This window comes from Babylonia areolata, chromosome 25 (genome assembly GCF_041734735.1).
Source record: "Babylonia areolata isolate BAREFJ2019XMU chromosome 25, ASM4173473v1, whole genome shotgun sequence".
NCBI classification, from domain to species: Eukaryota; Metazoa; Mollusca; class Gastropoda; order Neogastropoda; family Buccinidae; genus Babylonia; species Babylonia areolata.
Genome location: NC_134900.1, coordinates 38,497,954 through 38,513,549, shown reverse-complemented (window position 1 = coordinate 38,513,549; position 15,596 = coordinate 38,497,954). Strand labels below are relative to the sequence as shown.

General features: G+C 46.1%; 2 protein-coding genes across 3 annotated transcripts in view; one reads left to right on the top strand and one right to left on the bottom strand.

Moving 5' to 3' along the window:
- Positions 1-4,720, bottom strand: part of LOC143299598 (chorion peroxidase-like) — a 35,074-nt gene extending 30,354 nt beyond the window's left edge. Inside the window, exon 1 of the mRNA XM_076612885.1 lies at positions 4,614-4,720. Coding sequence (XP_076469000.1) covers positions 4,614-4,665 — 52 coding nt within the window. The 5' untranslated portion in view covers positions 4,666-4,720. The remainder of the gene's footprint in view (positions 1-4,613) is intronic.
- A 6,158-nt stretch (positions 4,721-10,878) lies between these two features.
- Positions 10,879-15,596, top strand: part of LOC143299725 (protein CLN8-like) — an 8,742-nt gene continuing 4,024 nt past the window's right edge. The window contains exons 1-4 of one of the 2 annotated variants that reach the window (XM_076613105.1): positions 10,879-11,045; positions 13,329-13,414; positions 14,110-14,973; positions 15,505-15,596. The exon at positions 15,505-15,596 is cut by the window's right edge and continues 58 nt beyond it. In XM_076613105.1, the coding sequence (XP_076469220.1) occupies positions 14,662-14,973; positions 15,505-15,596 (404 nt within the window). In that variant the 5' untranslated portion in view covers positions 10,879-11,045; positions 13,329-13,414; positions 14,110-14,661. The remainder of the gene's footprint in view (positions 11,046-13,328; positions 13,415-14,109; positions 14,974-15,504) is intronic. The other variant, XM_076613104.1, reaches the window with a different exon arrangement.

Here is a 15,596-nt window from a genome sequence, read left to right as displayed (position 1 = left end):
CTGACTTCATGCCATGTCACAGAGAGCAGAACTATACTGACTACATACCATGTCACAGAGAGCAGAACTATACTGACTACATACCATGTCACATGGAGCAGAACTATACTGACTACATGCCATGTCACAGAGAGCAGAACTATACTGACTACATGCCATGTCACAGAGACCAGAACTATACTGACTCCATGCCATGTCACAGAGACCAGAACTATACTGACTCCATGCCATGTCACAGAGAGCAGAACTATACTGACTACATGCCATGTCACAGAGACCAGAACTATACTGACTCCATGCCATGTCACAGAGAGCAGAACTATACTGACTACATGCCATGTCACAGAGACCAGAACTATACTGACTACATGCCATGTCACATGGAGCAGAACTATACTGACTACATACCATGTCACATGGAGCAGAACTATACTGACTACATGCCATGTCACAGAGAAATTCCAAGGGAGTTCTTTCGTGGCCGGTAGCACTGCCCAAAATGGACTCCTTCCTCGTGGATTATTTCGGGCTACCCTCCAGGACTGGAATATATTAGGTGCTGCTGAAATTAACTTCATCGTGTGTGTGTGTGTGTGTGTGTGTGTGTGTGTGTGTGTGTGTGTGTGTGTGTGTGTGTGTGTGTGTGTGTGTGTGTGTGTGTGTGTTTTAAATCACCAGTAACATACTAATTCATGCATTTTGATTGATTTGATGGACAATTCGATTCTAAAGGAGTGGAATCATCAGGGCAAGAGTTGTTGGAGTCTTCCCGGACTAACAGCTCCTCACAGGATTCATCATTTACCACTTGCTCTTTTGTGAAGACGACCAAGTAACGTTCTTTTCTTGTGCTTAATGTTCATTTCCAATATTCATCTTTGATTCCGCTCTCCGATGCAGCCCCAACTCACCATCCCCCCGCCTCCCCTACCTTTTAAAAGACACCATTCATGAAAATTAAAGCTTTAACACAGTGTCTACAGTCACCAGTGTGCGTGACAGGACTTTATACGAAATTTCCCCCCACTCCATGTTTTCAGGCCTTTGTCAGAACGACTCCATGGAGGTTATGACTTTGGGGTGGGGGTCATTCTGGCATATAGCACCTCCCTAGTCACATGTCCAGACACACAGCAACATGCAAAGAGAGAGAAAGATGTGGAGGAAAGGAATGTGGCGTTTTGGTACTGATTTTTCCTGTTGTTTGTGTTGTTCGGATCAACTCTGCTTACACATACCCAGATTCAAACTCTCGACTGTTGGCCGCCGTTCTTTCTCTATCTCTGGACCTTGAATGAACTTCCTCTTTCGCTTCGTCAAGTCTCCACACCCAGCTCTTTCAAGTCTGGCCTTAAAACCCACCTCTTCCCAAAATAGCCTCCCTTCCCTGCCTATTGCTTGTCTTCAGTTTCTCCAGTTTTAGAGTTATGCATGCGTGTGAATGACTGGTGCGAAAGCGCTTTGGTTTGTCTATGCACAAGATTCAGCGCTATATAAATACCATTATTATTATTATTATTATTGTTGTTGTTGTTGTTGTTTTCAAGCGAACGTATATGCTTCTTCAATGTCGGCGGACGTCAGGTGGAAACACTGAAGACGTTTAAGTACTTTGGCGCCATCATCAATGGAGAAAGGCCCAAGACAGAAACAATGGCAAAAGCTGAGCAGACTGTAATAGCACTGACAAGAATGAAGCCTGAGCAGAGAGACAAAAACATCAGTCTCAGAACATAGCTGACCCCCCTGCATGCACTGATTCTGTCCACGCTCTTGTATGCACTTGAATCCTGGACTCTTACAGCAGAGCTTCAGGGAAGGATACAAGAAGTGGAGATGAGATGCTTCAGAAGACTCACTGACATTTCCTACAAAGACCACACAACAAATGGTGAAGTCAGAAAAACCTTAAGACAGTACGTTGGTCGGCATGAAGACGTACAAACCACAGTGAAGAAGAAAGGAAAATGAGATAGTATGGCCACGTGCCAAGATCCGACGGGCTTTCCAAGACCATCCTTCAGGGAACAGTGCAGGGGGAAAGAAACGGGGCAGACATTGAAAGAAGCGGGCAGACAGCATCACGGAGTGGACAGAGAGGAGCTTTGCCGGAACTCAGGCCCTGTCCCACGACCAAACCAGGATGATGCTGATGTTCAACAGTACAGCGTCCCCACGACCAAACCAGGATGATGGTGATGTTCAACAGTACAGTGCCCCACGACCAAACCAGGATGATGGTGATGTTCAGCAGTACAGTGCCCCACGACCAAACCAGGATGATGGTGATGTTCAACAGTACAGTGCCCCACGACCAAACCAGTATGATGGTGATGTTCAACAGTACAGCGCCCCACGACCAAACCAGGATGATGGTGATGTTCAGCAGTACAGTGCCCCACGACCAAACCAGTATGATGGTGATGTTCAACAGTACAGTGCCCCACGACCAAACCAGGATGATGGTGATGTTCAACAGTACAGTGCCCCACGACCAAACCAGGATGATGGTGATGTTCAGCAGTACAGCGGCCCCACGACCAAACCAGGATGATGGTGATGTTCAGCAGTACAGCGGCCCCACGACCAAACCAGGATGATGGTGATGTTCAACAGTACAGTGCCCCACGACCAAACCAGGATGATGGTGATGTTCAACACCAGGATGATGGTGATGTTCAGCAGTACAGCGCCCCCACGACCAAACCAGGATGATGGTGATGTTCAACACCAGGATGATGGTGATGTTCAGCAGTACAGCGCCCCCACGACCAAACCAGGATGATGATGATGTTCAACAGTACAGCGCCCCCACGACCAAACCAGGATGATGGTGATGTTCAACACCAGGATGATGGTGATGTTCAACAGTACAGCGCCCCCACGACCAAACCAGGATGATGGTGATGTTCAGCAGTACAGCGCCCCCACGACCAAACCAGGATGATGATGATGTTCAACAGTACAGCGCCCCCACGACCAAACCAGGTTTCGGGACCAGTGACGCTGATATTGATATATTTTTAGTTGATTACCCAAACTTCTTTTCCCCTCATCACTATTAAAAAGGAAATTCATCACATTATGAACGGATGCACAAAATCACATGCAAAAAAGGGTCAACAGACGATTCATATAACTGACTGACAGATCCATCCATGCCACACCACATCTGCTGGAAAATAAAGGAGCAGATGCATAACCTTCGCATGACCCATCGCGCTATTCACACACACACACACACACACACACACACACACACACACACACAAGCGCGCACTCACAAACACACATAATATGAATAAATAAATTAATGAATAAGCGAATGAACAAATAAATGATTAAATAAATAAACGAATGAACGAATGAATGAACATGTAGAAATGTATTATGAGGTTAAAAAAAAAAAAAAAAAAAAAGAATGCCGGGAGAGACACGCAGAAGCCAAAAGACTGATGAAAATAAAAACACAGAAAAGAACTGGCCACACAAAGGGGGGAAACAAATAGGTGGAAGTCAGTTCTTCAGTCAATAAAGACTTGACTGACCGACTAACTAGCAAAATAACTAGCGAACTGACTAACCGGTTAACTCTCACTCACTCACTCATTCCTGACACGGGCGTAAAGAAAGTAGTTGTTCGAAACGTTTGAAATAGAAATAAGGGAGGAAGACAGAGAGAAAAAGAAAAGACAAAAAAAGGAACGGAAGAAAGGATAAAAACTTAGAGAAGTGGAACAAGTAGGAAGCAACGAAGGACACACACACACACACACACACACACACACACACACACACACACACACACACACAGAGAGAGAGAGAGAGAAGAACTGATCCATATACACTATACCACATCTGCTTTAAAAATGAAAGGAGCAGATAACTGACCTTGGCATAAATCCAACGTGCTGGTCAGCCTTGAGATCCTGCTCTAGAAGAAAGAAAGAAGGAAAGGAAGAAGGAAAGGAAGAAGGAAGAAAGAAGGAAAAGAAGAAGAAAGAAAGGAGAGAAAGAAGGAAAGGAAGGAGGAAGGAAGAAGGAAATGAAGAAGGAAAGAAAGAAGGAAGGAAGGAAGAAGGAAAGAAAGAAGGAAAGAAAGAAGAAGGAAGGAAGAAGGAAAGAAAGAAGGAAAAGAAGGAAAGAAGGAAGGAAGGAAGAAGGAAAGGAAGAAGGAAAGAAAGAAGAAGGAAGGAAGAAGGAAAGAAAGAAGAAGGAAGGAAGAAGGAAAGAAAGAAGAAGGAAAGGAAGAGGAAAGGAAGAAGGAAATGAAGAAGGAAAGAAAGAAGGAAGGAAGAAGGAAAGGAAGAAGAAGGAAGGAAGAAGGAAAGGAAGAGGAAAGGAAGAAGGAAGGAAGGAAAGAAGGAGGAAGAAAGGAAGAGGAAAGGAAGAAGGAAAGAAGGAAGAAAGGAGGAAGGAAGTGGAAAGGAAGAAGGAAATGAAGAAGGAAGGAAGAAGGAAAGGAAGGAGAAAGGAGGAAGGAAAGAAAAGAAAAAAAACGAAACAAAAAGTAAAAAAAAACAGAAATACAAACAAACCATAATTTATGGAAAAAAAAAAAAATAAAAAAAGGAAGAAAAATCCGACATGAAAACCAAGCCAACACAACCTACCCCCACGAGGCAGCAAAAACAGGAGAGTGAAGCCAATCACAGAGATGAGCATCCTTCTTTCTGAGTCACTCAGTTGTGCTCAGAGTCCTCCAGTGGTTGTAACTGCCAAGAAGATGATCTGAGCAATGCAGCCAAACGTTTATAGCCTCCATATAGACTGCACAAAAAGTTGAGGACCACGTCATAAAACGGGTCAGGTAAATTTTCAGAAAATGTTACACAAAATCGAAAAATCGAGAGATGATTAATTTAATTAAATTTCGCAAGCTGTGTATGATCTACCACTCATTCGAAACACAAGCAGCTGTTCCAGGCACTCATACAACCGTGAACAGCTTGAAAAATACGCTTGAATAAAACAACAACAACTGATGTTTTTTCGAGAACAATTAACAATCATTAGGCAGTTTGTAAACGATAGGTTTTCATCGTATGAACATGTAGGTGCACATTAAAGAAAACAGCACAGGATGTGTGTGGTGCTCACTGTATTGGCTGCATACGCCGCTGTTAATTTAACTCACTCAGTACGGCCAGTCCTCTCTTCTCCTCTACACAGACCCCTCGGATGTCCTGTGGGTGTCTGAATGACCCAACCTTTAGCTTCCGTCGTCAGAATTGTGGTATCTTTGTCAACATTCACCTCTTCAGTATAAGAGCCTTCCGCTTGCAATATTTTGATGATGGTAATTGGGGTGAAACGCTGTTAACGTCGTCTCTTTCGCCGTTCGTATGGATAGAGTTAACACAGCACACATTCAGCATAGTTTCATTTTGTCCACCACCCTTCCTCCTCCAAGTAGAGAACTGTCTGTGCAAGTTCCCACAGTGGTCCTTAGCTATTTGTGAACCGTGTAGTTTTGCTGGAGCTGCAAGGGAAAGGGAAGGGGTTGTCAGCGGTTTTATGGACGATCGAGGCCCCAAGGCCCAGTGTAGAATCCTAAATTTAATTTGGAAATAAGGTAAGGATCACCCAAGGCTGCTGACTTAAAACTTAAGAAAGTGATGTATGTGTGGATTGTGAGTGGGGAGGGTTTGGGGGCGGGGGTGGGGACTGAGGGGTTGGAACGTGTGTGTGTGTGTGTGTGTGTGTGTGTGTGTGTGTGTGTGTGTGTGTGTGTGTGTTGGGTTGAGGGGTTGAGCGTGTGTGTATGTATGTGTGTGTGTGTGTGTGTGTGTGTTGGGTTGAGGGGTTGAACGTGTGTGTGTGTGTGTGTGTGTGTGTGTGTGTGTGTGTGTGTGTGTGTGTGTGTGTGTGTGTGTGTTGGGTTGAGGGGTTGAACGTGTGTGTGTGTGTGTGTTGGGCTGAGGGGTTGAACGTGTGTGTGTGTGTGTGTGTGTGTGTGTGTGTGTAGAGGGGCACGGGGAATCTGTGTGTGTGAGTGGTGGCACACACACACATGCACACAAACGCACACACAAACACACACACACAAACACACACACACATGCACACAAACACACACATACATACTCCCCTCCCCTCCCCCCCGCCACCCCTGCACACACACACACGATCTCCATCCTTGTCTAGCCCCAAGGTGTGATGGCACATCGGGCTGACCCAGCCAACCTCTATATTGATGTAACGCCTGATTGGACACAGGAAATCGAGGTAACCGTTCAGCTCGGAGGACAGTAAGTAGAATGATCTGTATTCATCAATGCAAAGTAAAACATCCACATGTTAACAGGGAGATGTATGGAAATACTTCCCACAGTGCACGGTAAAGATTATCATTAACTCACTCAGTAGGGCCAGTCCTCTCTTCTCCTCTACACAGACCCCTCGGATGTCCAGTGGGTGTCTGAATGACCCAACCTTTAGCTTCCGTCGTCAGAACTGTGGTATTCTTTGTCAACATTCACCTCTTCAGTATAAGAGCCTTCCGCTTGCAATATTTTGATGATGGTAATTGGGGTGAAACGCTGTTAACGTCGTCTCTTTCGCCGTTCGTATGGAGAGAGTTAAACACGGGAGCAACTCATCAGAGAGCTTCTGTTTGCCGACGATGCTGCCCTCGTCGCCCATACAGAAGCGGCCCTGCAGCGTATAACGTCCTGCTTCGCAGAGGCTGCGCAGCTCTTCGGCCTAGAAGTCAGCCTGAAAAAGACAGAAGTTCTCCACCAGCCTGCCCCACGGGAAGAATTCCACGCTCCTCACATCAACATCGGTGAGACAGAGCTGAAGTCGGTCCACCAGTTCAGCTACCTAGGCTGCACCATCTCGTCTGACGCCAAGATCGACAAGGAGATCGACAACAGACTTGCAAAGGCAAACAGCACATTCGGCAGGCTGTACAAGAGAGTGTGGAACAACAAACACCTGAAGAAAGACACAAAGATCAGCGTGTACAGAGCTGTTGTACTGCCCACCCTGTTGTATGGCTCCGAAACCTGGGTCACCTACAGGCACCACATACGACTGCTTGATCGCTTTCACCAGCGCTGCCTTCGCACCATCCTCAGCATCCACTGGAGTGACTACATCACAAATGTCGAGGTCCTGGAGCAGGCAAAGACTATCAGCATCGAGGCAGTGCTGCTAAAGACCCAGCTACGTTGGGCAGGGCACGTGTCCAGGATGGAGGACCACCGCCTGCCCAAGATCGCGCTGTATGGCGAACTGTCCACTGGCCACCGTGACAGAGGAGCACCCAAGAAGAGATACAAAGACTCCTTGAAGAAAGCTCTCGGTGCCTGTCACATTGACCATCGCCAGTGGTCCGCAGTAGCCGCTGATCGAGAGACCTGGCGACGCACCATCCACCAAGCTGTCTCCTCCTTCGAAAACAACCGCAGGGCCAGCCTTGAGGACAAACGCAGAAGGAGGAAGAACCACGACGCTGCAGCCGCGAACCCAGACCAGACTTTCCCTTGCAACCGCTGCGGCCGACTCTGCTTTTCCCGCATTGGCCTTGTCAGCCATGAGCGTGCCTGCATCAGACGTGGACAACGCCCTTCCTAGATCTTCGTCAGCGAAGCCAGGCCATGATGATGATTTTGATGATGGTAATTGGGGTGAAACGCTGTTAACGTCGTCTCTTTCGCCGTTCGTATGGAGAGAGTTAAACACGGGAGTTTTTTTTGTTTTGTTTTTTATTTCTTTCAAAGAAAACGAAACTTTTCCATCTATTTATTTCCCCATACTTATCACTTTATATGTCTATCCACACAAAAAGCCATTAATTTCCATCAGCCACAGAAAGAACCTCACCTGCACAGAGGCCGGACAAGAACAACCTTTCAGTTCTGATGACAGCACAGAATAGCCTCTGAATTCCGGCCTGTCTTGTGTCCTCCACATATTCATGAGTGTGTTCACGAAATAAAACCGGTGTTCTGAACTTGCTCCTCATCTACCAGGTTTTAGCCACCCACCAGCACACACACACACACACACACACACACCGGCAGTTAAGAAAATACCGACTTGAAAGTTCGTCGTGTCATACGTCAATGTATCTTGATTCAAGACAACTAGGATTAGTTAACTGTTAACAAACAGGTACAGAAATTCATTGATTTTGAGAGAAAAAAGCCAAAAGTAAGTTAAGACAGTATTTAGATTAAAATAATTTGGATTCAGACCAAACACAACACAAAAAACAACAACAAATCAAGTATTACTGACAAAGTATTCCAAATAAAACACTGAGACAATATTCAGAAACATAGAAAACATAATTATCGGTTTTGATAATGGATAAACTGAATCATTCTTCTCCAGGTTATTTAGAACAACGGTCATGAATGAATGTGCTGATTTAGTAACAGTGTCAATAATTGTCCAATACTGCCACTGCTTACGCCACTTTCTAGAACAGCCCCTCAGAAAATTATCCCCCTTCCTTCCCAGTTACCCCCCTTCCTCCCAGAAAAAAATAACAAGAACCTTGAAACATTGCGTTGCAGGACATCACCCCTCTTCAGACAGCCAGGACATTACCCTCTACAGACAGCCAGGACCACCCCTCTACAGACAGCCAGGACTTCACCCCTCTTCAGACAGCCAGGACCACCCCTCTACAGACAGTCAGGACTTCACCCCTCTACAGACAGCCAGGACCTCACCCCTCTACAGACAGTCAGGACTTCACCCCTCTACAGACAGTCAGGACTTCACCCCTCTTCAGACAGTCAGGACCTCACCCCTCTTCAGACAGTCAGGACTTCACCCCTCAGACAGTCAGGACTTCACCCCTCTACAGACAGTCAGGACCACCCCTCTTCAGACAGTCAGGACTCCACCCCTCTACAGACAGCCAGGACCACCCCTCTTCAGACAGTCAGGACTTCACCCCTCTACAGACAGTCAGGACTTCACCCCTCTTCAGACAGTCAGGACTTCACCCCTCTACAGACAGCCAGGACCACCCCTCTACAGACAGTCAGGACTTCACCCCTCTACAGACAGTCAGGACCTCACCCCTCTTCAGACAGCCAGGACCACACCTCTACAGACAGCCAGGACTTCACCCCTATCTTCAGACAGCCAGGACTTCACCCCTCTTCAGACAGCCAGGACCACCCCTCTACAGACAGCCAGGACTTCACTCCTCCAGACAGCCAGGACCACCCCTCTACAGACAGCCAGGACATCACCCCTCCAGACAGCCAGGACATCACCCCTCTTCAGACAGCCAGGACCACCCCTCTACAGACAGCCAGGACCTCACCCCTCTACAGACAACCAGGACCTCACCCCTCTTAATAATAGTAAAATGGTATTTATATGGCGCTGAATCTTGTGCAGAGACAAATCAAAGCGCTTTCGCACCAGTCATTCACACGCATGCATAACTCTAAAACTGGAGAAACTGAAGACAAGGAAGAGGCAGGGAAGGGAGGCTATTTTGGGAAGAGCTGGGTTTTAAGGCCTCTTCAGACAGCCAGGACTTCACCCCTCTTCAGACAGTCAGGACCTAGCCCCTCTTCAGACAGGACATCACCCCTCTTCAGACAGCACTTCACCCCTCTTCAGACAGTCAGGACTTAGCCCCTCTTCAGACAGGACTTCACCCCTCTTCAGACAGTCAGGACTTAGCCCCTCTTCAGACAGGACTTCACCCCTCTTCAGACAGTCAGGACTTAGCCCCTCTCCAGCCAGGACTTCACCCCTCTTCAGACAGTCAGGACCTAGCCCCTCTTCAGACAGGAAATCACCCCTCTTCAGCCAGTCAGGACATCACCCCTCTTCAGACAGGACATCACCCCTCTTCAGACAGTCAGGACTTCACCCCTCTTCAGACAGTCAGGACTTCACCCCTCTTCAGACAGGACATCACCCCTCTTCAGACAGGACTTCACCCCTCTTCAGACAGGACATCACCCCTCTTCAGACAGGACTTCACCCCTCTTCAGACAGCCAGGACTTCACCCCTCTTCAGACAGCCAGGACTTCACCCCTCTTCAGACAGGACATCACCCCTTTTCAGACAGCCAGGGCTTCACCCCTCTTCAGACAGGACATCACCCCTCTTCAGACAGCCAGGACTGATGGTGTGTCAGTATAGTTCAGTGTAGTATTATTGAGTCTCCCCTTCGCCCGCCCCTCCCCCCACAACTTTCATAAAAAATGGTTATCCCCTGAGGTGTGTGTGTGTGTGTGTGTGTGTGTGTGTGTGTGTGTGTGTGTGTGTGTGTGTGTGTGTGTGTGCGCGCGCGCGCTCATGCGTGCATCTGTGTGTGTGCTTGTGTGTGTGTGTGTGTGTGTGTGTGTGTGTGTGTGTGTGTGTTTGTATTTGCACGCCTGTGCGTGTGTAAGTGCGCACAAGTTTGCTGTTCGTGGCCCATTTTATTCTTATCTTATGTCAGTCATCTAAGTACCTTTCTTATGCTATTGTATTCTAATGTATTATTCTTATCTTATGTCAGTCATCTAAGTACCTCTTTCTTATGCTGTTGTATTCTAATGTATTCACTTATTTGTTTGTTTTGTATAGTTAAAGAAATAATTTTTACGTACAGACCCTATGCGAATCTAGTGTGTTGGTACGTGTTTAATTTATGTATTTTTTTATCTTTTAAACAGACACTTCCTTGAAACTGATATTGAAACTTAGGCCTGTCTTGAATCCCACATAATATAACTGCTGTTTATGACTGCTATCACATTTGGCAAAGAAGACACGCACGGCAAAGCCAATATCTCGCCGCATGCTTACTGCTGATAAACGGCAAGTGGCTAAATGGTCACTCGCTGACATAGTTTACGAAAGATATGCGAAACATTTATCACCGTAACTGGGCGACAGATAGACTGCTCCATACGTGCCTGAAGTATTCAGTACCATAGGCAGTGGACTTACCTGAGTCAGGTGTACACGAACGCTCAGCCACAGTCTCGATAAACTTTCTTTCTGCTGTTCGGTCAGTTCGAGAGCGGTCGACATTTTGTGAACTGGCGTGTGAGCTCTCAACTTGGTGACTGTGAGTTGTTTGTTTGTTTGTGTGTGTGTGTGTGTGTGAAATAGTCACTTGAGTGTGTGTTTGTGTGTGTGTGTGTGTGTGTGTGTGTGTGTGTGTGTGTGTGTGTGTGTGTGTGTGCCGCTGAAGTCCCAAACTCGATGTCAGTCAAATGTCATTCACTTCAGTACCCTCTCACATCAATCACTATTAACGTCAAATGGGCTTGATATGCACTCTTGCGTGAAGGTTCTCTGTTCAAAATGAATCTGTGTGTGTGTGTGTGTGTGTGTGTGTTGTGTGTGTGTGTGATATGTGTATGTGTGTGTGTGTGTTTGCGCGCGCACGCGCGCGCGCGCGTGTGTGTGTATGTGTGTGTGTGTTGCATTCTACAACCATGTAGGTGTATTGGTCGTTTTCAAAACGACTGTCAACTGTTCGTATTATGATGTGCTCTTTTGTTATTCCTTTATTCATTATTTTGTCGGTTGTCATCAATTTTTCATGTTTATTACTTTGCTTATTTGTTTATCTGTTCAACTGGTCTTATCTACCACCAGACCACAATGTACAGTGTTTCGCGATCACACAAGGGTGCTCATCTGTAACATGCTAGAGACCCCTGTATTCCCTGCTACGTCTGTTTCGTCATGATCAAAGATCAACCGCTTCTCAAACATTATATTCATAACTGTATCATGTCCTAATGGCACATTATTATTGTATTCGAGTACAATGCAATATATATATATATATATATATATATATATATATATATATATATATATATATATATATATATATATATATATAGAGAGAGAGAGAGAGAGAGAGAGAGAGAGAGAGAGCCTCTCAGTGATTCCGTACAAATTTGGAATCTGTACCCACAGTAACAGAAGAGATACCCTTTATTAAGTTTATATAGCTTGAACAGACGTAGGCGGACAGAAAAAGAGACTTTACATGCTATTACTGCTATAATCAACGCTGTGCACTGAAAGATTATAAATAGTTGTAGGCTCATAACAAGTAACTGCGCATGAATTAAACTTGTCTTTGAACATGCAAACAGCAGCGGTGTGTTGACAGGCCCGACCATGACCATACACACACAAGCTGTGTACAATCAACATATCAGATACGCGGGCAGATGATCTTTGTCAGTCACGCATGTTCTGTACATTGTTTTGTCCTCTTTATCAGTCGTCTGTATCGCTCGACCGTCTTTGTTATCGCGTTCAAGGACGAAGCAAGGAAGGCATGGATTGGTCTGTTCACTTGTCTGTAACATTGTGTTGTGTTGTGTTGTGTTGTGTTGTGTTGTGTTGTGTCGTGTGTCATGCTGTGCTGAGCTGTGTGTGTGTGTGTGTGTGTGTGTGTGTGTGTGTGTGTGTGTGTGTTGTCTTCTCCAAAATTACGTTGAATAGAGTTCTGTTTTGTTAGGTTAATTATTTCTTAATCACAACACTGTTCCCCGCGTGAAATTCGAACTGCTCTCCACCTTCACTTTCTCTGGTCTGCAAGTGGATTTTTTTTTAATCCGAAGTGCCGTTTTTTTCTTCAGATTTATGCCAGTGACAACCCTTTTCTTACCGTGGGTTCTTTAACGTGCACTAAGAACATGATGCACACATGACTTAGTCTGTCTTCTCATCCGAAAGGCATACCACTACTCACGGTCTGGTGGAGAGAGGGAGTAAAAATTCTGGTCCGTAAGTAGGACTCGAACCCGTGGACGTTCACTTCCTAGTGGGCTCAGTAACACTGAGCCACAGAGAGAGTGTCAATGAACGGGCCAGAGACACAAAGACACAGTAGACACAAACATGTATCATACCAACTACCGCTGATGATGATCGCATGACACGATATGCGTTCGTCATCCTGTGATAACATCAAAGACAATCCCATCAATCAGGTTATCAGTTGTATGTACCATTACTTATCTGCCACAGCTAGACTCCTGGGTCAAAAGCTCGGACTGACATTGTCCTTGGTGACAGGCGTGGTACACGTGAACTGACATTGTTCTTGGTGACAGGTGTGGTACACATGGACTGACATTGTTCTTGGTGACAGGCGTGGTACACGTGGACTGACATTGTCCTTGGTGACAGGCCTGGTACACATGGACTGACATTGTTCTTGGTGACAGGCGTGGTACACGTGGACTGACATTGTCCTTGGTGACAGGCCTGGTACACATGGACTGACATTGTTCTTGGTGACAGGCGTGGTACACATGGACTGACATTGTTTTTGGTGACAGGTGTGGTACACATGGACTGACATTGTTTTTGGTGACAGGTGTGGTACACATGGACCGACAGAGCTTACATGTCGGGACGTCACTGAAGGGCTGTCACCCCAAGCAGATAAAACAGAGCTTACAGGTCAGGACGTCAGTCACCATTCTGTATTTGGTCTTCTTCATCGTGGATTGCAGTGTTTTGTTCAGCGAAATCAATAAGACAACACAGAAAGTATTAATTGTACTTACTATTCTTGCCACACTGTTCTTGTGGTTCAACAGCTAAGGTGTTAAGTGATCGTTTTGCGGTCAAGAACACGACGAAGATAAAGAGAGTCAATGATGGATATCTATTATATTTATCATCGACTCTCTCTCTCTCTCTCTCTCTCTCTCTCTCTCTCTCTCTATATATATATATATATATATATATCTGTGTGTGTTTGTGTGTGTGTGTGTGTTTGTGTGTGTGTGTGTGTGTGTGTGTGTGTGTGTGTGTGTGTGATCTGTCTGATTGTCTATCTGTCTGCCTGTCTTTGTCTGTGTGGGTCTGTGTGAGAGAGATAGAGAGAAAGAGATAAAAACAGGGACAGAGACAGACCCAGGGGGAGCGAGAGAGAGGGAGAGGGGAGAAACAGAGACAGACAGACAGACAGACAGACAGACAGACAGACAGACAGACAGAGAAAGTGTGTGAGACAAAACTACAGATATAGAAATGACAGAGAGAGTCAGAGGCAGAGACAGAAGCAGAGTGTTCTGTTGTTTATTCGTGTTGACAAGGATTTTAATCATTTTCTATCTGTTCTTTATCTAATCGGATTCTTCTTCTTTCAGATACGAGACAAGTCCATTCTTCGATCATCTAAACAACGAACGATCCTCACTCTGCCTGGAGCTAGCTTTTAATAAACATCTCCATCCTCTCCCACTGGGCCAAGCAGCAAAGCCCAGCCAAACCGCAGATATATTGTGAAATAGCTTGCCCATCACCAGTTTGCCTTTCATCAGAAAGTGAAGAAAGTCTGCCACCAAGTCTCACACATCAACCCAGTCTCAATCAGAAAAGTTCAGAGATCTCCTTCGTTAAGTCTATCTTCAGTTTCAAGAGATCTCCAGCAGCATCGTTTCAACCTTGAATAGCAATCAGTAAAAAGTTAAGGGGATCTCTACAATCATTCACAATCACCAAGAAAGTCGTGGCTCTCTCACACTCTAATGATAGATAAACAAATAAATAGATAAATAATACAAACCAACACCCACAAGCACCAGGATACTCACCCACGCTCTCCAACAAACGCCACACTTCACCGAACCAAGCCCCAAGCCCCGAACGAACAACCTGAAGGACTTCCCACCAACACATCGTCAACACGCCACACAACCATGTCCTCGGAAACCCACCAAGCCACAGGCAGCTCCAGCAACTACGAGCTGGTGGGGTCGATCCACCCGGCCCTGTTGACGCTGGACTACAGCCAGACATGGGTACGGATGTCGCTGATCGGGGGGTCGTGCCTGCTGTGGGCCTCCATCTACCTGCTGTCCGTGGTGCTGGCCTCACTGACCAACACCTACCGCCGCCTGAACACCAAGGAGAAGGTGTTCTGGAACCTGGCCGTGGCGAGAGCGTCCTTCGGCTTCTTCTGCACTGCTGTGGGCATCTGGGCCATCTTCACTGAGACCGCTATGGACAGGGTGGGTACTGGTTGTGAAGGGGTTTGGGGGGCTGGGGCCGGGACTGGTTGGGTTGTTCGTCATGGTCTGCAGAGTAATGGGTTCACTAAAAGTTAATAATAATTAAATCTTGCAGTGTTGCAACAAAAAATCCACCCCCCTACCCTTCCTCCCCCCGTCGCCCTTCCCCCTCCCCACCCCAACAAATTAAAGCTGTTGAAGGAATGTGAAAAATTGTTTTACTTTGTTTTCTGATATCTTCCATGCTCCAAAAGAACAAATGTGTGTGTGTGTGTGTGTGTGTGTGTGTGTGTGTGTGTGTGTGTGTGCGCGTGCGTGCGTGCGCGCGCGCGCTCGCGCGTATGTGTGTTCAATGTATATGTATGTATGTATATATATATATATATATATATATATATATAAGGACGATTTCTCCATTCACCTCAATAAGTAGTAGTGGTAGTAGTAATAGTAGTAGTAGGAGTATATTGATGACATGAATTATGACTGTTTCCTGATAATGATGATGCTGATGCATATGACGATGTTCAGGACGTGGTGTTCGGCACCACCCCAACCAGCTCCTTTTCGCTGTGCATCACCATCGGCTTCTTCCTCTTCGAGTGCAGCGCCCTCTCCATCTC